Below are 25,606 nucleotides of genomic sequence, written 5' to 3' on the forward strand. Positions count from 1 at the left end.
TGGACAAAACAGTCATGGCATATTTTCATCCAGGAAGGCTCACCAAACTGGTCGTAGATGCCATCCCCGTTGGCCTCGGGCAGTTCTTCTCCAAGAAAGCACAAGAGACACCTGGGCACCAGACGCGTATGCCAGCTGAGCCCTGTCGGACACAGAAACGAGGTACGTCCAGATCGAAAGAGAGGCCCTCGCTATTAGGTGGGCATGCCAAGACTTACGTCTGTACCTCTGCGGACATGAGTTCCAAGTGGTGACGGATCATAAACCGTTACTTCCTCTATTTGCTGGAACATCAAGGCTGGCGCCCCCCAGAATAGAATGATGGGCGGTACAACTGCAAGCCTACCGATTCAAAGTTATATTCCGTCCCTGAGCACACAACCCAGCAGACTATCTCTCAAGACACCCGAAAGTGACAGACATGCGACATGTGCCCTCAGACACTGAACGCACTGAAGCATTCGTCACAATGATCACTCAGGATGCCTGTCCCAAAGCAGCGACACTCAAAGAGATCGGGCTAACCTCAGCCAGGGATGAAACATTGGCAAAAATCAAAAATGCTCTGCATGCCAACAGCTGGGCTCACTTTTTGGATGGGGCCCAAGCACTCAACCCTGAAGATAATCATGCGCAACAGCAACTATGGAAGGTCCACAGTGAACTGAGTGAAGGCGAACATGGAGTCATACTGAGAGGACACATCATTGTTGTCCCGAAAGAATTGCAGGACCAAATTGTGAAACTGGCACACGTCGGACATCAGGGGATGGCGAAAACCAAAGCACGCCTCCGTCACAAGGTTTGGTTCCACGGCATGGATGCCATGGTAGAAGAGAAGATAAGACACTGCCACTCATGCACCATAACAGGGGGTGATCCCGCATGTGCGCTGGTCATCACTGAGGAACCGAGTGAAACACCATGGTCCAAGATCAGCATCGACTTTGGCAGTTTCCTCGATGGCCATAGCACCCTGGTATTGATGGACTTATTCTCAAAGTTTCAGATAGTGTAGGTGGTTGCATCCACGGCTTTCACGCAAGTGCAAAAGATTCTGAACAAGACTTTCTCACTCATGGGCCTCCCGGAAGAACTCAGATCTGACAACGGACCCCCTCTTTCAAGGGCGAGATTTTCAAGAGTACTTAGAGAAAATCACCAATCAGTGGCCGCAAGCAAATGGCGAGGTTGAGCGCTTCATGAGAACGCTCAACCGGTGGAGCAGGGAGAAGATGCAGAAAAAGCTCAAAATCAATTTTTAGATGTCTATCGGCAGACCCCTCACATACCACTCGCTGTGCGCCCTCTCATGTACTCTTCAGGCAAGCCCCGCGGACTGCATCCTGACCGAATCCGCATTGAGACCTCCAGAAAGAAACAATGCGGCAGTACAGGCCTGGAAAGAAGTAACGAATCAGAAAGCAAGTCTCACCAGAGGGGCTATGACTCCACTGTTGAAAGTAGGAGAAGTCGTTGTGATCAAAGATAGACATCCCGGATGGAAGTTTCGTACTCTGTATGAGCCGAAAGTATGGAAAGTGGTTCGCGTTCAGGGAACCATGGTCTCTGCACAGAAGGGTCAATAAGTGGTCACCAGAAATGTGGCGTGGTTTAAGAAAGCACACAAGAAACACTCTGACCCAGAAGAACCTGCAGGGCCAGAATGGTCAAGAAGCTGCCAGAATCACCAACCCCACATCAAGAATCTGAAGGGTCCGGGGCTAGCACTGCTGCGCCAACCTCAGAGATTCACAACCAAGACACTCCAGCTATGCCAACGCTGAACTCGCAGGCAGAAACAGGGATCAATTCCAGCTCCCAGAGCCAGAAGTATGGTCTTCGGCCAAACCCTGTACCAAATCAACGATTCAGAGACTGTGTGCACATCACCTTGAGCAGGTGACATGTGCTAAAGAAAAGGAGGGATGTAGAGAGGCATCCGGGCTCTCCTATAATTTGTATCGACATGCACACACTCCTCGGGGCGGGCGGGATTAAATAAACGAGGTGGAGACCGCTTGAGGTTCCCCAGTCACGAGTACACAACGGAGTGGTGTTGTTTCTTGCAGCGCCGCGCTAGGCTCGGTTCCCCAGATCGCGGTCAGGCGGGTCCACATTGTGCTGTAACATGCATGGGGCCACACACAAACAAGGGCCTCCCATGCGTTTGGAGAACCCTCATGTGTTACAGGAATAAACCCTGCTTCTGCAAAACAAAAAAAAGGACAAGCAGCGCTGCTATGAGACGGCGGGAGGCTGCCATTTCCGTTCTGCTGAAAATGCTTCCGGTTGGGGCTCCCTAAGCATGCCGGGAGGTCCTTGGCCAGGAGGGGAGAGGGTAGGACCTCCCTAACCTAGTGAGATTGCAGGTGGCCGCGATACTTTTAATGACCCTCATAGATTGCAGTCTGTTTAACTTATGTACACAAATATAAAATGAGCTAAATTTGAGTAAAAACAAAAGGGCAACATAAATGTTCACCGTGAACCCACATTGTTACCACTCACAGCTGCAGCCCGCACGGTGTATAAACGCGGGTTTGATTTCGGTCAGTCGGACTGCAACTGAAGACACTGATATGATACTGACGGCTAATGCGCTAGAACATCCCAGTACGTTACTTAACGTGGTCCAAATAGAAGGTTGAAATCAGGGGAAAGTGACGTCTCTCACTTCCAAGTAGCAGGTGCGCACAATTATCCTTAGACCCGTTAAGGTCTAGTCATATTTAATCTGTTTTATAAAGAAATCCATTTAATCCATTGTGTTTATGTTCATTTCATTTATTATTCTTATTCTTCAAATTGTCACGTTTACTCATTTCTTTAGTAAAGCAACTAAATCTTTTTACATATTCACATGTTCACACTACCCAATGCATTTCGGGTCAATGAAAAAGACCCTTCTTCAGGGGTCTGTAACAGAAAAATAAAGGAAATATAATGAGCAATTCAGTCGTCTAATCATACTCTTTCAGTATTTGACTCTATCTAATATACAAAAATTGTCAATGTATCTCGTTTATAATAAGGTTTTCATTATTCTGTCAGTTGGCGAAGTCTAAAAATCTTTACAACTCTATACCTTGAAAATCCAGTGCCTGTATTACCCCTGTCAATGTTTAAATAAAACACCTGAAAAGATAATCCTAATGAAATAAAGTTCGTGCTAACTACAATTCATTAACATTCAAATTGCAAAAAATATATCTGAAAAATGAAGACTAAAAGCTAACATATCTAAAAGATGAAGGCTGAAAGCTAGCGTAACTATTCTTTGCAAGTCTGCCGGTTACTTACTTCCATGTGCAACACGAAGTTCCCAACTCTCCTTCAATGCGAGTTCAGTTTACAAAACAGCCCTAGTGTGTGATATATATACATGACTTAATTGGTTGAAAGCATGATGACACATCGTGCCTACAGCCAATCATATGTAGTGGTTACCAGAACCTATCAGATTCTCTTATTCGTGTAGGTGAAGCTCCCGCCTAATTTCAACCTATCAAGAATCACTTGTCAATTACACAAATGTTGTTGTAACTCGGTAGAGGCGCGCTCATTGGTCGCTCCTTTACGAAGTCAAAAACAAATTATACCTATAGTAATGGTGATTCTACATAAAGAATAAATAAATAAATGTTGTGGAAAACGAACCATTATTATAAAAATTAGAATTTAAACATTCTTCAACAGATAATAATAAATTCGAACTACTGATATCTATAGTAAATGACCAGTTTTGTCAAACATCTTCAAAGGTGTTCTCTATGCAGGATGGCAAACAATATATCCTCACAGGTTTTACAAAAAACACGATAGTTCAATTCTGTCATTAATTCCTTCCGGTTGCATGCTCGCCATTTTTCTGATCCAAAAATATTCTGCTCTTAATCTCTGTTTGTGAGTGTCCATCGATGAGTTTGGTTTGATCACTTCTAATATGGTGAATTGTAATTGCGCAATGTTGTGTCCAGCCTCTATCCAATGCATAGCCAATGTGGACTTGCGGTTTTTATTTCTTATATTGCTTTTATGTTCTGTGATCCTGATTTTTATTTTTCGTTCCGTCTGCCCCACGTATAATTTACCACAGGGGCATTTTATTCCATAAATCACTCCTTTTGTGTCACACGTGCTTGAATGTAAGAGTGGAATCATTTGTCCAGTCATCGGATGTCTGAATTGTTGACCAGTTATCACATTATTGCAATGTGTACAGTTCTCGCATCTTTTCATGCCTTTGTGAATCGTCTTAACATCTTGATTTAATTGTTTCTTGATTAATTCTTTTAGATTTTTTGATCTCTTATATGCAAAAGTGATTTGATTGGCTACTATGGGTTGTAAGTCAGGTTCTTCAGTGATGAGTGACCAGTGTTTTCTCATGATGGTGGTGATCTGTTTTGATTGAGCTGAATATTTAAGTACACATACTGTAAGTTTTTTCTCCAATCTTTCTTTTTGATGAAGTAGCAATTCTCTGTCCATGGACTGAACTTTGTTTTTGGTGTGTTGTAATATACTTTCAGGATATCCTCGTTTTAAGTATTTCATGATCTGATTGTCGATGGTGGAGGATAAGTCATTCGGATCTGATGTTATTCTTTTAAATCGAATGAATTGGGATAGTGGTAGGTGTGTCTTTAATGAGTAGTGATGAAAGCTGTTGAAATGTAAACTACTGTTCCTGTCAGTTTCCTTTATGTGAACATTGGTTGTTATTTTGCCGTCTCTAATTGTTATCTTCACATCCAAAAATGCCAATTCATTGGAGTCAATTTGATAAGTGAACTTGATTCTGTCATGTACCTGGTTTAGTGTGTGAATGTTTTCAATAAGTTGATCTTTGGTGCCTTTCCAGATTACAAAGATGTCATCTATGTAACGTTTGAATATCATGATGCCATCCTTCCATTGTGAATTATTCAGTATGTGATCATGTTCAAATTTTGCCATGAAGGTATTAGCGTAGGACGGTGCCCCCGCAAAACCCATGGAAGTTCCGCTACATTGCTCATAGAAACCATTCTCCCATTCTAGATAGCTGTGGAATAACGCAAAATGTAATAGTTCCATCAAAAAGATTTTATCTGTTCCTATGATGTCATTTTCCAGTAATCTCCATTCCATTGCTTCTAAACCCTCATGATGGGGGATAGAGGTGTAAAGTGATGTCACATCAATAGAACATAACCATATTTGCTCATCTTTTGGGATTGTTATTTCATTTAGAAGGTTTAAGAAAGCAGTGGTGTCTTTGATATAGGTGCTCCAATTTTGAACCAATGGTTGTATGAACCAGTCTAAGTATTGACCTAGTGGTTCTGAGATTGATCCACAGGCTGACACAATGGGTCTAAAAGGTGGTATGGTGGCATGTTTATGGATTTTCGGGAGCATATAAAATTGAGGCCTCCGTGGATATTTGATGTTTAAAAAATGAAAAGTCTTTTCGGTTATCCACTTCAACTCTAGTGCTTTTTCCAAAATTGATTTTAATGTTTCTGCGAAGATATCAGTGGGATCCTGTTCAATTTTTCGGTACGTGTTGATGTCTTGTAGATGTGTACGTACACTTTCCATGTAAAAATCAGTGTTCATCACTACTATAGCTCCACCTTTGTCTGCTTTCTGTATTGTGATGTTTGTCATCTCTTTTAAAGATCTCAGAGTGTTCCAATCTTTTTTGGAGAAGTTGCTTTTGTTTCCACTCGAATAGTTAATTTTTTTCATTTCAGTGGTAATTACTCTTTCAAACGCATCAATGGTCTTATGTGATGTAGGTGCACAAAATGTACTCTTGACTTTAAATTCTTTCATCTCGCTTTCAGGCTTATCAATCGATTGAAAATTTGAAAAGAAATTCTTTAATCGCAGATTGCGTAAGAATTTAAAGATTGCAATTTCTGTTTCTTGGGCGTTTGATCTGTAGTGAGGTACGTAAGTGAAACCTTTATTTAGCAGTTTGGTTTGAGCATCTGTTAATTGAATTCCTGAGATATTTATGACAAGGTTGTCTTCTTTTTGGTCGACCGGAGTGCTCTTTCTGTCTCTGTTTCTTTTGTTTTTTCTTTTTCCCCTCCTTGTTTTTGGGGTTCTCCCGTTGTTGTTGAGCCTGAAGGAGCATTGTTGGCGGCCGGGCTGGTCTCTAAAAAAGTCACCTTATTTTGTTGATCTCTACGAGTTGTTTGTAAATTGCTTCCTAAAGGTTTCCTGCTTTGTGCAATTTCGGATTCTGAAATAACACTCTCTTGTGATGAGCTCATTTCTGTTTGTGGTCTCTTCCAATTTCTCTGATGATAAACCTCTGCCCAACTATAGACTTCTTCCAACTTATAATCTATAGTGTCTCTTTTATATTTTTTGATTTTCCTTTCTTCTATTTCTTTAGCATATTTCTCAAGTTTTGTATTGATGTCTTCCAGTGTTTTTGTCAAATCTTCATGAGTGTTTAATTCGCGTTTGATTGTTTCCAATTCTTCTTCCAAAGTCTTTAACTCTTTTGACAATTCCTCCACGATCAGTAAAATCAGATCTAGACTGCATTTGTTAAGTATTTGATACCATTTATTGAGGATATGTCAGTAAACGAGAGATCAACCAGCGTTTACATGCCACAACCCTAATTCATTACCATAAAAATCAACGTATCCCCAGAGGTCTAAGAATCGCTCTAAAACCTATGCTATGCAGGAGCAACAAAACTTTCCTCAATAAATGGTATCAAATACTTAACAAATGCAGTCTAGATCTGATTTTACTGATCGTGGAGGAATTGTCAAAAGAGTTAAAGACTTTGGAAGAAGAATTGGAAACAATCAAACGCGAATTAAACACTCATGAAGATTTGACAAAAACACTGGAAGACATCAATACAAAACTTGAGAAATATGCTAAAGAAATAGAAGAAAGGAAAATCAAAAAATATAAAAGAGACACTATAGATTATAAGTTGGAAGAAGTCTATAGTTGGGCAGAGGTTTATCATCAGAGAAATTGGAAGAGACCACAAACAGAAATGAGCTCATCACAAGAGAGTGTTATTTCAGAATCCGAAATTGCACAAAGCAGGAAACCTTTAGGAAGCAATTTACAAACAACTCGTAGAGATCAACAAAATAAGGTGACTTTTTTAGAGACCAGCCCGGCCGCCAACAATGCTCCTTCAGGCTCAACAACAACGGGAGAACCCCAAAAACAAGGAGGGGAAAAAGAAAAAACAAAAGAAACAGAGACAGAAAGAGCACTCCGGTCGACCAAAAAGAAGACAACCTTGTCATAAATATCTCAGGAATTCAATTAACAGATGCTCAAACCAAACTGCTAAATAAAGGTTTCACTTACGTACCTCACTACAGATCAAACGCCCAAGAAACAGAAATTGCAATCTTTAAATTCTTACGCAATCTGCGATTAAAGAATTTCTTTTCAAATTTTCAATCGATTGATAAGCCTGAAAGCGAGATGAAAGAATTTAAAGTCAAGAGTACATTTTGTGCACCTACATCACATAAGACCATTGATGCGTTTGAAAGAGTAATTACCACTGAAATGAAAAAAATTAACTATTCGAGTGGAAACAAAAGCAACTTCTCCAAAAAAGATTGGAACACTCTGAGATCTTTAAAAGAGATGACAAACATCACAACACAGAAAGCAGACAAAGGTGGAGCTATAGTAGTGATGAACACTGATTTTTACATGGAAAGTGTACGTACACATCTACAAGACATCAACACGTACCGAAAAATTGAACAGGATCCCACTGATATCTTCGCAGAAACATTAAAATCAATTTTGGAAAAAGCACTAGAGTTGAAGTGGATAACCGAAAAGACTTTTCATTTTTTAAACATCAAATATCCACGGAGGCCTCAATTTTATATGCTCCCGAAAATCCATAAACATGCCACCATACCACCTTTTAGACCCATTGTGTCAGCCTGTGGATCAATCTCAGAACCACTAGGTCAATACTTAGACTGGTTCATACAACCATTGGTTCAAAATTGGAGCACCTATATCAAAGACACCACTGCTTTCTTAAACCTTCTAAATGAAATAACAATCCCAAAAGATGAGCAAATATGGTTATGTTCTATTGATGTGACATCACTTTACACCTCTATCCCCCATCATGAGGGTTTAGAAGCAATGGAATGGAGATTACTGGAAAATGACATCATAGGAACAGATAAAATCTTTTTGATGGAACTATTACATTTTGCGTTATTCCACAGCTATCTAGAATGGGAGAATGGTTTCTATGAGCAATGTAGCGGAACTTCCATGGGTTTTGCGGGGGCACCGTCCTACGCTAATACCTTCATGGCAAAATTTGAACATGATCACATACTGAATAATTCACAATGGAAGGATGGCATCATGATATTCAAACGTTACATAGATGACATCTTTGTAATCTGGAAAGGCACCAAAGATCAACTTATTGAAAACATTCACACACTAAACCAGGTACATGACAGAATCAAGTTCACTTATCAAATTGACTCCAATGAATTGGCATTTTTGGATGTGAAGATAACAATTAGAGACGGCAAAATAACAACCAATGTTCACATAAAGGAAACTGACAGGAACAGTAGTTTACATTTCAACAGCTTTCATCACTACTCATTAAAGACACACCTACCACTATCCCAATTCATTCGATTTAAAAGAATAACATCAGATCCGAATGACTTATCCTCCACCATCGACAATCAGATCATGAAATACTTAAAACGAGGATATCCTGAAAGTATATTACAACACACCAAAAACAAAGTTCAGTCCATGGACAGAGAATTGCTACTTCATCAAAAAGAAAGATTGGAGAAAAAACTTACAGTATGTGTACTTAAATATTCAGCTCAATCAAAACAGATCACCACCATCATGAGAAAACACTGGTCACTCATCACTGAAGAACCTGACTTACAACCCATAGTAGCCAATCAAATCACTTTTGCATATAAGAGATCAAAAAATCTAAAAGAATTAATCAAGAAACAATTAAATCAAGATGTTAAGACGATTCACAAAGGCATGAAAAGATGCGAGAACTGTACACATTGCAATAATGTGATAACTGGTCAACAATTCAGACATCCGATGACTGGACAAATGATTCCACTCTTACATTCAAGCACGTGTGACACAAAAGGAGTGATTTATGGAATAAAATGCCCCTGTGGTAAATTATACGTGGGGCAGACGGAACGAAAAATAAAAATCAGGATCACAGAACATAAAAGCAATATAAGAAATAAAAACCGCAAGTCCACATTGGCTATGCATTGGATAGAGGCTGGACACAACATTGCGCAATTACAATTCACCATATTAGAAGTGATCAAACCAAACTCATCGATGGACACTCACAAACAGAGATTAAGAGCAGAATATTTTTGGATCAGAAAAATGGCGAGCATGCAACCGGAAGGAATTAATGACAGAATTGAACTATCGTGTTTTTTGTAAAACCTGTGAGGATATATTGTTTGCCATCCTGCATAGAGAACACCTTTGAAGATGTTTGACAAAACTGGTCATTTACTATAGATATCAGTAGTTCGAATTTATTATTATCTGTTGAAGAATGTTTAAATTCTAATTTTTATAATAATGGTTCGTTTTCCACAACATTTATTTATTTATTCTTTATGTAGAATCACCATTACTATAGGTATAATTTGTTTTTGACTTCGTAAAGGAGCGACCAATGAGCGCGCCTCTACCGAGTTACAACAACATTTGTGTAATTGACAAGTGATTCTTGATAGGTTGAAATTAGGCGGGAGCTTCACCTACACGAATAAGAGAATCTGATAGGTTCTGGTAACCACTACATATGATTGGCTGTAGGCACGATGTGTCATCATGCTTTCAACCAATTAAGTCATGTATAAATATCACACACTAGGGCTGTTTTGTAAACTGAACTCGCATTGAAGGAGAGTTGGGAACTTCGTGTTGCACATGGAAGTAAGTAACCGGCAGACTTGCAAAGAATAGTTACGCTAGCTTTCAGCCTTCATCTTTTAGATATGTTAGCTTTTAGTCTTCATTTTTCAGATATATTTTTTGCAATTTGAATGTTAATGAATTGTAGTTAGCACGAACTTTATTTCATTAGGATTATCTTTTCAGGTGTTTTATTTAAACATTGACAGGGGTAATACAGGCACTGGATTTTCAAGGTATAGAGTTGTAAAGATTTTTAGACTTCGCCAACTGACAGAATAATGAAAACCTTATTATAAACGAGATACATTGACAATTTTTGTATATTAGATAGAGTCAAATACTGAAAGAGTATGATTAGACGACTGAATTGCTCATTATATTTCCTTTATTTTTCTGTTACAGACCCCTGAAGAAGGGTCTTTTTCATTGACCCGAAATGCATTGGGTAGTGTGAACATGTGAATATGTAAAAAGATTTAGTTGCTTTACTAAAGAAATGAGTAAACGTGACAATTTGAAGAATAAGAATAATAAATGAAATGAACATAAACACAATGGATTAAATGGATTTCTTTATAAAACAGATTAAATATGACTAGACCTTAACGGGTCTAAGGATAATTGTGCGCACCTGCTACTTGGAAGTGAGAGACGTCACTTTCCCCTGATTTCATGTTTCATAAATAGTGTTCCTAGACAAAACACTAAAAGAGGGAGCAGCACACCATAAATAAGACGAAATTACCAGAAAACGTTAATAAGAGTGCCGGATGGATAAATAAACCAAATAGAAGGTTATCAGAATTGACCCGGAATCTAATTTTCCAAGGACCCACGCGGCTCCTGTAATTCTTCATGAGAAGGTTAATCCATCATCGGCTACAGGCAGAAACTTCAGCCGTCAGCGTGCTTTGTGCGTGCAACAATGCCTTCCGTCTGACACACATTATAAAACCGGGCATTATTCATCCCAAGGTAGCGCAATAACTAACCAGAGTACGACGACCGTGTGAATCTCCCCGAAAGGAGAACTATTTCACAATAAGAAACGAGGCTAGTTCAACATAAATAATCGCAAATTTCGAATAATGCATAAGTATTTCAACAGAACTGGGGCAGGCGGGAAGACAAGCCGCAGTGAATTTTAGAGTCACAACAGGATCAGACACAGTGCAACCCCCTTGGGACGGTTTGTTCTAACCACAAAAGCGGGGCCAGCGCCGGGTTGTCCAAAGTGTGTGCTGTTGTGTTCGTCAGAGGCGGAGGGAAGCCGAAGGAAGAAGTTCGAACCCCAGGTGCATTGGAGAGATCTCTTCCTCGTGAGCTACTGGACAGCGACCGGTGCAAGTGCATCCCTCTGATTACAGGTCACAACAGACGGAAACCAAGGCCCCATTAGAAAGCCCCATTCCCGTATGGAATTCCGTTCCGCGCAATTATCAGCGACCAAGGCGCGGGAACACTGCACCCATTTTTCGGAAAGGGGTACATTTGCACCCCATGATGGGCTGTTTCTGCAGAGGGCAGATGTACAGTGAGCGCTGACAGACTTCTGAAGGTAGAGTGCTGCCTCCTTTCATCCCTCCAGCAAACCCTAGCGGTGCCAGGCCTCAGCTCACACTTCTTCCATCCACCACCACAGTTGCTCACTAGGGACCATGCTGCCTCCTGGTAGGAAATAGAAGAGGCTCTTACCGGCAGCCAATCACAATGGGAGCCCCCGCCAGACCCCTGCACACAGCAGGTCAAGCCCTTCTTCCATAGCATTGGCAGAGTCCACAGGGGCTCTCCCCTTGACTGAACCCAGATCATAATGATACAAGTCCATAAGACCCCGGGTGCCTCCCAGTGCTTAGCTTGTAAAAGGGCAAGTGCTGTGTCCCAAATGTTTTCAAGAACCAGACTGGCACTTATGCCGAAGGTAGGGGGGTTGCCGAATCCCACGTTTAACTCGTTTTTATTTCTACTCGTGCCTTTTTTACCCACCAATATACTATCCCTGCCCCGTTTCACACTGTTGTTGGTTCCTTTTCATCCCTGCTTTCTCGTGTGGTCTCTGTTTTTCCCTTTTTCTTACCCCATTTTGCTGTTTTTCCCTCCCTTTTTCTGGGTCAAAGCATAATGAGGAAAAATAGGTCCAGATCCCTCAAAAAAGAGTTCCGGTGAGCAGCACCGGCTAACGCCGACTCCATTAAGCACAGATGCCCCCTGCAGCCTTGCATGACAATTCTAGAACCAACCGGCTGTCAGGTGGCCTTTAGTGTGGCCCCTCTATGGCAGAATCCCTCCCTCCTTCGCTTTGCACAATGCTCAATGATGCACAGCTGTAGCTCTCTCCGCTGCACTGTCTACCCTAGTCTGAGACCCCCATGCATGCAGCGCCGACTGCAGCAACACACTGGGCCAGACCACCCCAGAACGAGGGTGAGCAGAACCGTCACTTTGGCCTTGGGAAGGGGCAGTTTAATAATGTGTAGACTATTTCCACTTGTATTCAGCTTTTAGGTGTCATTAACCATTGCACGTGCTTCTTCCACAGAAAAGAGTGCAGTACTCCCACGCCAAGATTTTCACATAGCTTTTTTGGGTCTGGTTAACAGCGGAGCTCTCGGTAGGACATTTTGACACAAATTCTTTAACGTAAGCAAAGAGTGGGATAGGTGCACCCCACAAGAATTATACCCTCTCACACCATGCTATTGGCTGGCAGCTGTATCATTCGCCCTTCTATTGAGTGCTTGTACTGTAATGGATGAGGGGTAATTTTCCATCTCAAAAATACACCGAGTCTGAATCCTCACACCATGATTATATATTCAAAGCAATCTTTTTTGTTTTGTTTTTTCCACCGCCAAATACTTTTTAAGAATGCTTTAGATAGAGCTCAATGTGCAATCCAGGCTAATTAGTTTGAAAATGCATGTTAATTATTGAAAATGTAACACATAAATAAGGCATTGCTTACAGTTTGATTCAATATTTACATTTTCGACATTTGAGACCCTAAATGCCTAATTCCCAGGAATGCCCGAAAGTGCTCTCTCTTACCCACACCTTCGTTACTACGGGGTGATTCACCTCCTCCTTACCAATCATGGAATGACCACAGCTGCCTTTGCTCCTCACCCATCCCCTAGAAACCGACATCTTTGTTGTACTTGCCCATCCCAGGGGTGTCCACGGTGTCGTCGCTGCCCCAATCCTATGTGAGGGATGTCTAGCGGTTCTGCTCAGACACATCTTCTCAATCTGCTGCAGTGCCCACAGGGACTGCCTTCCCTTACCAATGCCAGGGATGCCCACAGGTGCTACTGCACAGATGTTAGGCTTTGCCATAGATGTGCTGCTGTCCTTTAAATAAGCCAAACATCCTCCGAAGTGCTGCCTTCCATCACCAATGCAGGTATGCCCAGCAGAACCCCTGTCCCTGGCCCCTGCCCGGGATGCCCATTATCCATACCAGGTAGGCCAGAGTGGATACTGCCCTCTACCATTTCAAGGATGCAAAGAGGAACTGCTGTGCCAAATCCCTATCAAATACCAGTGCACCAGGGTGTTTTAAAATCTACTTTGTGTTGCCCAGAAGTGTTACAGTCATCTACGCCTATTGTGGTGGTGCCCCTCACCTATGCCAAGGGGGGCAATAAGTATGGATGTCCCTCACTTATTCGAAGCCTGGGGGTCTACAGTTGCTTCTGCGCCTCAACTATGCCAAAGATGTGGAGTTATTGCTTTCTTTTACCCATGCCCAGGGTGCCCACAACTGCAGCTGCTCCTTCTGCATGACAGGCATGGAGACAAGCTCTGCTGTCCCTCACTGGTGCAGGGACTCCCATTAATGCTTGTCAAGATCTGCCAAACGAGGGTAGCAGAGCAGGTGCTGTTTTGTTTTACCCAGGCAAGGGGGTCAGAGGTACTGCTGTGACAGGGGTGCCACTGGATGGGGTGCCGGAGGCGTTGATATCCCTCAACACTGCCCCGGTCCACAGATGTGATGCAGTGATTTACCTTTGGTTCAGATGACAAGTTACAGCTACATGACCATGTTCCTCCTGATCCTCTCCCGCAGCGCTGTCCCCAGTTGGGGAGCCCGCGCCCTGGCGGCAGGCATGAGGGTGGTGCTCTACCTCCCTGGGTCCCTGCCTAGGAGCTAGGCTCCCCTCTATGCTCCTGGGTAACTTCCACCAGCAGCGTCAGAGGATTCCAGATGTATTGTCATGATCAGAACAGGTTTCCTTGGCTGTGGTAGCATGTGAGCAGTCTAGGGAGCCCATTACATTTAGAAGACAGGCTATAGCGTAGAAGCGACTGTTGGCACCATTTTCACCCTGCCTGTTGGAAAGAAGATGTGTCTGTTCCCCTGCTTCAAAAGAGCATCCTTCAGCACAGGCCCTGATGAAGAAGTCTGATTGCACAAAATAATGCGTGAAAAAAGATGGCATTCTTTAAAGAAGTAGGGGCACAAAAGTGGACGGACTGCACTTTTACCCTTGGCAGTATTGCTGTGTGGGTCTGGTTGGCGGGTGTGATGTGATCGCTCAACGGCGCTAAGAGGACACACCATTGAAAGTCTGTGCGACATAAATGTCAACTAACATGACCGCAAATTCAGCGAAAGACTGCAAATGAAAGTTGTTCTGGGAGGGGTTTGCGTTTATTCTTGACATGCTAGCATCTTTGAGACCACAGTGGAATCCAGGCAAGGACAGCGTGCCAAGCTTCAATTTTAGTGCTCTGTTCTGCCCACCTGCTGACAACATCAAGAGCAAGGCACGTTCCTCCCAGGCCCTCCCGCACCCTTCCTTCCCGCCCCATGTTGTTCAGTGCACATGGTCCTCTAGTCACTGGACTACACTCAGCTATCCTGCGATGGTGCGGATTTCGACCTCTAATGTCGTGGCATGGAATTTACCCCCCTGTATCAAGTGGTGCTGCCCTGATAATTAGCCCATCTGTTCCAAATTTTTGTGTATTTTTGGGGAAAGCCTGGCATCAAAAACTGGCTTTTCCATACTCCTACATAAATCTTACCCCCCCTCGCAACTTGTAGATGGAAGGAGCGTTCACATCCCTCCATTGTGAGCGATGTCTCTTTTATCCACGGTCAGGCCAACCAAAGCAGTGTCAGTGTTTATCATTCATCATCAAGATCAACTTGGGGTCCGGAGGTGTAGATCACCCCAGGCTCCGATCCCAAACAGGAGAGTACCCGTCTCCTATCAGATTCTAATTTTCCGCAACTCCATGTTGTATGCAATAGGTCTCCATCCTGCACTGAGCATTGGAGGAGGGCAAGGTGATCACACCCCTTTTCCAGAGTTTGCTTCTGGTAAGATATAGCTTGTGAATGTATTCAACTGAATGAGACTGAATCTAGGCGCAACTGATGAGTGTCTTGGAGACGCCCTCGCTTCTGCCCTTCCTCATTTGTAAGAGTACATAGATCTCAATCCCGGGCAGAGCGAAGTGCAACAAAGGAGTCTGCCATGTGGTGAATTGATGAACGGTAAACCTGTGTCACTTTGCAGTTTTCAAATTACCCCAGGAGCAACTTTGCCTTTAAGGGGTTAAATTCCGGGAGATCCTCTAATTCCAATATGTAAGGTGGTAGAAGATGCCTTGGTTGTAAGTAGCGATAAAACTATCATATTCCTTCTGTAGGGTATGTTAGGATTTAAGTGTTGTGCCTTCCATCAATTCGCCAAAGGTGAAAATGCCTATAGTGGCCCATTTTTGTAAACTCTCCAGTGCCGCAAAGTGTCTTAATGCGGTGGCCACCCATAACGGCGTCTGTCCCATCAGCTTCTTATTATCTGGAGAGGGTTTAACACATTTGTGCCGAACACCTTATGAAAGAAATTTAAGTTTACTTATCCATCTCATCTCATTCTGTAAGTCAAACGCTGGTGTAGTCAGTTCATCCCCGTCTCAATCATACACAGACTGTTAACAGGAACACGCGTGCACAATGGCGGCAAGAGGACTTCCAGCACTAGATGCACAGCTATATTTATCCTCAACATGTAAAAGACTTTCTTAATTTAAAAAAATCCCACTAGTTGGCTTAGTCAACAGTTTTGGGAAGATTCTTCTTGTTGAGCAAGTGGAGCTAGGCCACACCTTTGCTTTTGTTTGGGAAGAGATTAAACACCGTTCTTGATCAGACACATGAGTGAATAATACTTGTTCTTTAGTCTACAGAAACCTTTGGGCTGAGTGCTCTAGGAATGTACCCAGTATTTTGCCATGTCTGTAGGGAGTACGGCCTCACATCTGATGGCCACCATCCATGGATTTGGGGCCTATGAGCATATCCGTGTAGGGAGTATGCCGGGCCCTTCATACTCACAAGAGAGGACAGGCTGTTCATAGCACAGTAAAAAAAAAATCTTATAAGGGAAAACACAGTTGGAAAGACATAAGATTATGGAAAGACAATCCAGTAGCATTAGTTTACCATGGGCTGATGTCAAAGCTTAAAAAGGCAAGTGGTTCCTTACCTTGCTCTACCAACCACCACAGTTTGAGCCCACGGCTGCATGATCTCCGAGAATGAGCCAAAGTCAAAGAAGCCGCTCATCCACTGGCCTTTCTGAGCTATGAAAGGGAGAAAGGAGGAGAACAGCAGAGAGATTAAGGAGTGAAATGAACATTTAAAGAATGAATTGGAGAATGCATTTTCCTACTTTACTCGTTCTAGAGCTTCTCCCTCCTCTGAAGAAAGAGTACAATTCTTGTAACTTCAAATTTTCAGGCACAGCCAAAACGTGCACATGCACAGCTTCAAAGCCCAGGCACATCCCCAAACGCCTAATAACACCACAAATGCCCAGATACACATGCAGATGACAAAACACAACCTTCAAATGCCCAGGCATTACTTAAAATGCCTAACTACAAACTTGCATGCACACTGCAGCTTCATGCTCAAGTACAGCTTTAAGTCAGGCTCAGACTGGGAGATAAAATAGGACCTGGTACAAAAAATAAAAGTGGTCCCCATTATTGAATTAGAAAGCCAAAAAAAGTGGACCATGTTTGCAAACTGGGGCAGTTTTGAACTTATAAAGACATGCTGTATAAGTGTTTTGCAAGGTATGGAAGACTGCATGGATTTGAGATTGCTGCAGTAAGTGTTTGTTTTTTTAATATCAGGGAAATCAGCACTAAAACTTGGCCAGCAGACAATAAAATACACCCCAAAAATTAAAAGGCCCCACACACTAACCTGCCAGCCTAGTCCAGCCCTGCTTTAAGTGTCCAATGTCCAAGTTCCAAGTGTAACGGTTTATCATCAGAACCTCAGTGTCGCCTTCAAATATGACTATATATAAACATATATAAAGTTTGGCAGAGTGGGAGCCCTGCTGTAAACAGGCAGTGCCCCTGCCCAATGAAATTAGGCAGAGCACGGGAAACCCAATTTACAGTCGACGGAATGCCAGGTTTAGACCAGCAAAGCCCCATTGGCTCAATCAATGAAGACCTTGGGGCCCTTGTGCCAAAGTGACGTCACCTCAGAATCATAGTCCTCATAATCTAGTGAGGGCACATCGACTTTCACTGGTTTTCTGTTCAAGGGAAATGGCCACCATTCGCAGGGAAAACCCTCTTTGTGTGTGGAGACCAGTTGATTTTTTGGTTATTGAAAACAAATTCCCACTTTAGGAATTGACATGCCGCCTGTTTGGCAAATTTGCAGCCTGTGTAAATGAGCTTAAGTAGATGCAGGGCCCTTCAGATCACCGAGAACACTACCAGGCAAGCCAGGATCTAGGAATGGGTTCATTTGCGTTGCTTTCCAAATTTCTGGTAAAAAGAGGTCTGTCAGATTCCATAGGTAATATAGTGACTCTGAAAACGTGGGGTAATTCTGCAGAAGCTGGTACTGGGAGAACCCAAATCGCTCTATCTGAACACCGAAATAATGTTTTTGTAATATTTTCTTTTCTTGCACTAGGGGAAAATTACCAAAAGAACGTGTTACTTTCCTCTTGTAAGGCTCTGTTTTGGTGGATACTCTAACTACAGATTCCTCACTTTAGAATGCTCTCCAGGCACAGACTATATCGGGATAGCTTTCTCTAGCAGAGCAACGGGGGGTCCTTAGGTGGCGCCATGTGGCTCCACGTTGACTCTGTGCCACCCCGGAAGTGACGATGGAGCGGAACCGCATATTAGCGCCACCTCTGCACGCTTTCAGTTTTTTGCATGTCTCTTTCGTCTCATCTGACGCAGAGCACGAACAATTGGTAGTAGCACTGTTTGTAGTCTGCCAGACGCTGTCTGCTGAGCCCGTCCACTCTGGTACCCATGGTCCTATGCCAAGTCGTTTGTGATCAGGATGATGCCCTGATGAATGCGGGTGGCAGAGCAGCTGGCGAGCAGCAAAGTAAGTTTATGAAAAAGAAAGAGAAAAAACGTTGCAGGAGACTGTCTTCTCAAATCCCTCTATGCTGTACCTCATACCAGGTCTGCACTTTCTCCATTTTCTTTTTCTGATTTGCAATGCACAGCCTTTCTATGTTTCTTCTTGGTCCTTGGGAAAGCGACATGGACATGTGAAATTGTGTGCTGAGTCGATTAGAAAGGATTTGATTGTGGGGTACTATGTAGCAATATGGATGTTTGGAAATTGCGGCAGTCCTGCATGATTATTACACAGCACACCTCTATGTACTTATATGTACTGCGACAGGTGTCTTTAATTTTCGACAAAGAAAAGGTATTACGATAACTAATGGCACCTCAAGGTTAAGTGGTGAACATAATTAAATAAAGATACTTTTTAAAAAAAAATACAAAGTATTATCAGAGCAATAGTTGATGCATCTATAACAGTGCTTCTTTAATGAAAAATCATTTTGCCGCATGTTAGAATGATATTTAAATTTCAATAGACATTGCAATATTAGTTCTAATCTGTGCAGATATTTGTGTTACTGAATATCTGTGGTTTTGGAATAAGACTCTCCATATAAGTAGCTTTAATTGATGGCAAGTACAAAACTGTTGAGCACCCTGAAAAACAACTGTCTTCTTTTCATAAATATACAATTAAAGGAGCATATTGTTGGTGAACATGGCAGAAGGCTTGCACTTAAATTAGGCAATAAGCAGTTTCCAAACCTGTCTCTTCTTCTACCTTCTAACATTTTTCATATAATGTACAATGAATAATCTTTGTGATATCTTGTGCAATGTTAAGGGTCTATGCAACCTTATTAAGAAATAAAGAGTTCTCACTCCTTTGTCACAAATTAGATGCCAAATTGCTTTATTTCAGGAAACACGTTAAACAGATAAAGATGTTAACTTTTTGGAAGAAAATTGAGCTGGACACATTGTCTGATAGCTATGAAAAACAAGAATGGTGTAGCAATCCTTGTTAATAAATCTTTAAATGTGAATATTCACTTGCAAGAAACAGGTACTGAAGAACCAGGTAATTACCTTCTGTAACTCCGCATCTGGTAGAGACGCTATGTATCTGCAGATTACTAACCTAAAATGGTAGAAGGTGGTGAAGGGATGGTGCGCCAAGAGTGCCCATAATTTGCTGACCCACCTGGCCACTAGAAAGGCAGCTTTGATGGTTAATAGCTCGAGGGGACAATTTTGCAGAGGCTCAATTGGTTCACACATCAAAAAAGGTGAGGACAAGATTTAGATTCCAGATGATGAATGGCTTGGGGGAAATGTGTTGCAAGCCTTTTAGGAACCTAGCCACAACAGGTGACTTAAATAAAGAAGGTTGGTCCAGGAACTGCAAAAATAGCTGGTATGTAACCTTTAACTGTGCCCAGAGCAGAGCCCTGCTGGGCCAACGATAGAGCACACAGAAGACCCTTAGAAAGAGGTACCAAAGAGGGTTGATGCTGTGGGAATCACACCATGTCACAAAAGTATCCCAACAGCTGGCATGTGCCGACTTGGTGGAGGGACGCCTGGCTACGAGAATAACACCACAGACTTCTGGAGGAAGATTGAAAGCGGTTAAGTGTCACTGCTCCATTTCCAAGCATTAAGGTTAAGGGTGTGCAGATTGGTTGCAGAACCCTCCCCTGTTGCTGCATCAGAAGATCCTGATGAAGAAGCAGCCTAATCAGAGGACTGATGGTCATGCCCAACATCTCGGGTTACCAGACTCTCCATACCCAATCCGAAGCCACAAGAATTACGGTGGTTTCGGGTCTTCTTGAGAACTCTGGGCAGGAGTGGTATATGCGGAAAGACATACAGGAGGCTGAAACTCCACTCGAGCTGAAAACAGTCTCTGAGCAATAGCTGCAGCAGAAACTCCAGTGCGTGAAACTTGACCTTGTTTATTCTGGGCGGTGGTAAACAGATCCAACCAAGGCTCTCCCCACAGTCTGTGCATCACCTCCGGGTGGAGACGCCATTTGTGATTTACTAGGTATCTTCAACAGAGATTGTCTGCCCTGGTGTTAAGAGAGCCCACCAGGTGCTGAACTAAAAGGAATATGCCCTGATGTACCAGCCATGGGTAGAGAGGAAGAGCTTCTTGGCAAAAGGTCCACGACCCCATCTGCCCTGTTTCTTGCAGTACCACATGGCTATGGTTTTGTCTGTGAACACCTGAACCAGCTTTCCCCTGATCGAAGCAAGAAAGGCTTTAAATGACAAGCGAATCGCCTGAAGCTCCAACAGGTTGAAGTGGAGCTTGGACTCCGCCGGAGACCAGAGTTCTCTGATCTCCACAGCTCCCAGACGGCCACCCCATCCCAAAAGTGACACATATGCCACTATAGTCAGCTCTGGTTGGAGAAGGGAGAGAGGTCTGCACTGACCCAATCGCAGTTTGTCAGCCACTACTGCGCATCTTTGGCAGTTCCCTCCAAGATCTGGGCCATGTCGGAGAGATTACCCTGATGCCGCACGCACTGGGACTTCAGATCCCACTGCAGAGTCCGCATATACCAACAGGCATAAGTAACACGAAGGATGCAGGAGGCCATGAGCCCCCACAACCTCAGGGTCATTCTTACCGAAATCCAGGATAGAGGCTGAAACATCAGTATCATAGCCTGAATATCCAGGACTGGACACTCTGGAGGAAAGGCCCGTAACTGCACGGCATCCAGAATGGCTCCGATAAAAGGGAGCGTCTGAGAGGAAGTCAGGTTTGACTTTGGCACGTTGATAGTGAGCCACAGCAAGTACAGAAGGTTTGCTATAATCTGGAGGGGGGAGATGACTGCCTAGGGCAAGCCCGCCTTCAAAACCCAATCGTTCTTAGTAGGGAAAGTCTGTAACCCCTGACCTCTGAATATCGGCTTTCGTGAACACCTGAGAAGCGCTGGTAAAGCCGAAGGGGTGCACAGCTGACTGAAAATGCTCTTGGCCCACCGTGAACCACAGGTAACATCTGTGGGCAGGCAGAACAGGAATGAGGGAAATATATGTCCTGCTGGTCTGACACTAGCATCCTGTCTCCCAGGTCCTGGGCTGACAGAACTTGAGGGAGCATGAGTATTTTGAATTTCTCCTTTTTCAGGAAGGGATTGAAAAGGCGGAGTTCTAGGATAGAATAAAGGCCTCCGTACTTCTGTTTGTACCAAAAAGTAGAGGGAATAGCAACCACGACATACTTCTGATGCCGGCACCCTCTCTAGGACACCGTTGGCCAAGACAGCCAGCATATTCTGACAGAGCAAGGAGAGGAGATCCTGCAACATTCGTCGTAGGTGGGTGGCATGGGTGGAGGGGAAGTCACAAAGGAGAGAAAGTAGCCCTTTTGTATGATTTGCAAAACCCAATAGTCTGATGTTACTGACCGCCAGTGGTGCAAGGGATGGCATATCCTGCTCCCCACTGGGTGACCTTGATGGTTATAGGGCAAACTAAAGGGGTTTGGAGGCTGCAGCTATAGGGGAGGGGGGCATACTTGCCCAACCTCCGGCTACCTGTCCCATATACTCTGTGGGACCCACGTCCTCAACCATGAAAAGGCTGGCAAGCCTGTTGGCCATCGTGGCTAAGAGGGTATGGATGCAGTTGGAGACACGGTCCATGGCCACAAAATGGACGGGAGGCGGACTGGGGGGTAACAAGGGGCCATAGACACTTCCAAGGACCTGGCCGTAGCTCTGCAGTCCTTAAAGAATTCCAGCGCTGAGTCCTCCACCTCTCCTAAAACATTCTCTTGCCAAAGGTATCCAGCCTCTTGAATTCCCTATCCAGTGGAGTGACAGAGACCGCGCCAGGTTTGATTCTGAAAGTGAAGGCTTAGACCACCAAGCACTCTGTGGTGGGGTGCTGGGTAAGGAAACTGGGGTCCCTAGGAATGGGGCAATGGTGGGGAGAAATTTTCTATGCACAGGATTCCCTTTACAGGACTTGGACCAGGCCCAGAGAAGGACATTGGTAAGGGCTTAATTTTTTTTTACAAACTTTATTTTTGATGTTTTTAACAACAAACATTGCAACATACATTTGTTTGTAGAAACGGTGTGCACAACCGTTAAGGTTTTAAGGCCAACGTTTTGTTTAAACCCTATATTACAAGTGACAATGAGGGATAAAACATAGATATCATCCAATTGACCAGTAAGCAATGAGATAGGCATTCATCCAACCTGCATGCTTTCCTCGTTCGTTCTCATCTGTATCTGTTCCACTCTCACTAGATGCATGACGGTAAGGGCTTCATTAAATGGAGTGAAGGTTTGAAGGTGGAACTCCCGGCTGAAGCACCTCTGTCTAAACGTTGGGTCTTGATTGTCACTGTGGGCAGTTGAGGCAGTTGAAGGTCCAGGACCTCAGCTGCCCTATGCACCCCTATAGTGAAAGAGGCCCCCCGCCTCCATATCTACGGTAGGAGAGACCAGACCAGTGTCCAGTGAGGTGTCTAACCCATTTGGTCTACGTCACTTTCTCATACCAGTTGTCCTCATTCTCATCTAAGGGATGGTGGTATCCATATGGGTTCTCAGACGCCTCCCATTCGTCTACCTCGCCAGGCCTATCAAATGTAAAAGGCACTGGCAACAATCTACAGAGCATGGCCTCAGTTGGAACCGATGTTGGACGACGCCCATCCGGCTCTGAGTCGTAAATGACAAAGGGGATGGTGTCACCATGGGGCATTAGATGCATTGACACTGGAGCGGGCACCAAGGTAAGTCTCAGTCTCGCCAGCAGCTCTGCTCTGGGTTCAACAAGAGATCCATGTGGCCCGACTGGCACCAAGGGCGAACCCACTGGTGGTGATCTAGTAGGACACCCCCACCGCCAAGCCTGTGAGGCCGATGGTGCTCCAAACAGGCAGACCGCCCAAATATGAGGTGTATGGCCTCAAAAAATTCTTTAAGCTGGGAAGGGGGGCGCTTTGGCTCCAGTAACGTCAGCAAAAAGGGACCCCAACTCCGGTTCTGCTGAATTTTGAGGCCTGAGGTGTCAAAGCTCCCACGCCTCTTCAGAAGTCTTAGACGGGCACGGCTAAGTTGAAGACTGCTATGACTTTTTAAATCTCTTGTGGGACTTTCCCGACGACTTTTAGTGTGACGACGATCCCAGCTCTGCCAACCTTCCACTTGACCGAGATGTTGAGCATCGCAGAGTTGTCTGATGTCGGGCAGTAAGGAGCTTCAGCAATCGCTCCCTCAGCACCTTCGTATGCTTGGTGCGGCAGTCCTCGCAAGTCTTGGAGTCGAGGTCCCTCTCCAAGCACCATAAGAACACCCAGTGTGGTCTGTCACAGGCATCTGCCTTTGGCAGGCACTACATGGTTTGAACACAGATGGTTTCTTGGGGGACATTCTATCACAACAGGCGAAAATTCTCTCATAAAAGGATCAACAATAAGTCAGTCAAAAAACGACCAGGGCAACGCTATCTGGTGCCGAAAGGAAAGAAATTACTTCAGCACACTGGGGTGGCGCCTATATAGGTACCGCACATGTGAATTCTGGCGCGGATGATGGCAACGACAATGACGCGGAGCCAAACTACGCCACAAACGGGCACGCCGGAGTACTACCCAGAAACATCTGGATCCCGTCTGATGCCTGGGGACTATTTTAAGGTAAGGAATCTGCGGCTAAAATGAATATCTTGTGCTAATGGTACTTTAATAGTTGTTAGGGATTGCAATCACCTTGGGGATGAGCCCAATAGTTGGCAGGAGCTCCACTTTAAAGTACCCAACAAAATGCAAAATACTTTTTTTTTTTCAAAGTAATTTCCTCTAGGGGACTTGTCGATTCCTGGTGACTATACAATCTGGATCTACTGGAATATTTATTTTATTCACCTGTTCGTCAGTCAAGATCCTGAACTGACTGCACCTTTCTTAGTAAGGATTTTTTCCCAATTTTTGACCTCTTTTGAAATTGGACATATTCTATTATATGTCCATGCCCCAGTGGAACAAGTTACTTATCTTCGGTAATGTTATTTCTGAAAGAGCACTCTTCCTAGGTGCAGATTCCTCCCCTGTTGAATATTCCCCAGGTGTCATACCTCAGCCAGGCACTTTTCAGCAGAACCTCTGTGCCGAAGTTATGTGATGATGAACACTGTCTTGAGGGTAAGAAGCCGTAATGGACAGCTGTAACGCAGTTCAAAAGGAGTACATATTAGATATGTGAGGACTAAATTAAGGTCCCATTTAGGCATGACAAAGGGTGCAGAAGGAAGCAAATGTTGTATCCCTTTCAAAAATCGAATGACGACAGGCAATTTGAACAAAGAATGATGGTCTCGCAATGGTAAAAAAAGGTTGAAAGAGCAGGAAAATGCCCATTAACTATCTCCAGAGTAAAGCCTTGCTGGGCTGGTGAAAGCAAACAACAAAATGTCAGATAATTTGCCTGAAGTGGGTAGATATGTTGTCTAGCGTACTGAGCTACAAATTTGTCCCAACAACAAGCGTATACTTTCTTAGATGAGGGATGCCATTCTTAGAGGTGGTGAACAGATTGAGCCATGGTTCTCTCCATTCGCAGAAATGACCTTGCACCACCGTTAGGTTAACTGCCACTCGTGATTCACTAGGCATCGACGGCTGAGTTCCTACTCCCTGGCATTGAACTATCCTTCCAGGTGTTATACCACCAGGTAAATGTCTTTGCGGTGCAGCCATTTCCAGAGGCACCTGGCCTCTAGATTCAGAGTCCGTGTTCCGACCCTGTTCTGTTTGTTGCAATACCACATGCGGTGTTGTCTGTGAGCACCTGTACCAGCATCCCTTTGATGGTAGAAAGAAAGGTCATCAACTCCAGGCAGATGGTATTCAGCTCCAGAAGGTTGACATGGAGCCTGGACTCCATCAGAGACCAGAGGCCTCTGATCTCCAACTCTCCCATATTGCCGCCTCAACCTATAAGCGATTCATCCATCATCACTGTCAGCTCTGGGTGGGGTAGGGAGAGGGGGTCTACCGCTTACCCAATCGCTGTCCAGCAACTACCACTTCCGATCTATTGAAGCCTCTTGTGAAATTTGGATGTGGTTGGATATGTTCCCTTCATGTTGGGTCCACTGAGATTTTAGTTCCCACTGCAGAGTCCCCATATGTGACCTAGCATGTTAGAACAACATGTGGCCACCAGATCCAGCAGCCTCAGAGTTGACCTCACTAAAATCCAAGACTGAGGCTGAAAGATCA

The 25,606-nt window shown here is 43.8% G+C and overlaps 1 protein-coding gene across 5 annotated transcripts in view; it reads right to left on the minus strand.

Annotated features, from left to right (window-relative positions):
* ACACA (acetyl-CoA carboxylase alpha) overlaps window positions 1–25,606 on the minus strand; it is a 938,215-nt gene that overhangs the window by 202,370 nt on the left and 710,239 nt on the right. For all 5 annotated transcript variants that reach the window (XM_085649480.1, XM_085649478.1, XM_085649479.1 and 2 more), the window contains one exon: window positions 16,476–16,572. In XM_085649480.1, coding sequence (XP_085505606.1) covers window positions 16,476–16,572 — 97 coding nt within the window. The remainder of the gene's footprint in view (window positions 1–16,475; window positions 16,573–25,606) is intronic.

This window comes from Triturus cristatus, chromosome 3_2, assembly GCF_964204655.1.
Source record: "Triturus cristatus chromosome 3_2, aTriCri1.1, whole genome shotgun sequence".
Classification (NCBI taxonomy): Eukaryota; Metazoa; Chordata; class Amphibia; order Caudata; family Salamandridae; genus Triturus; species Triturus cristatus.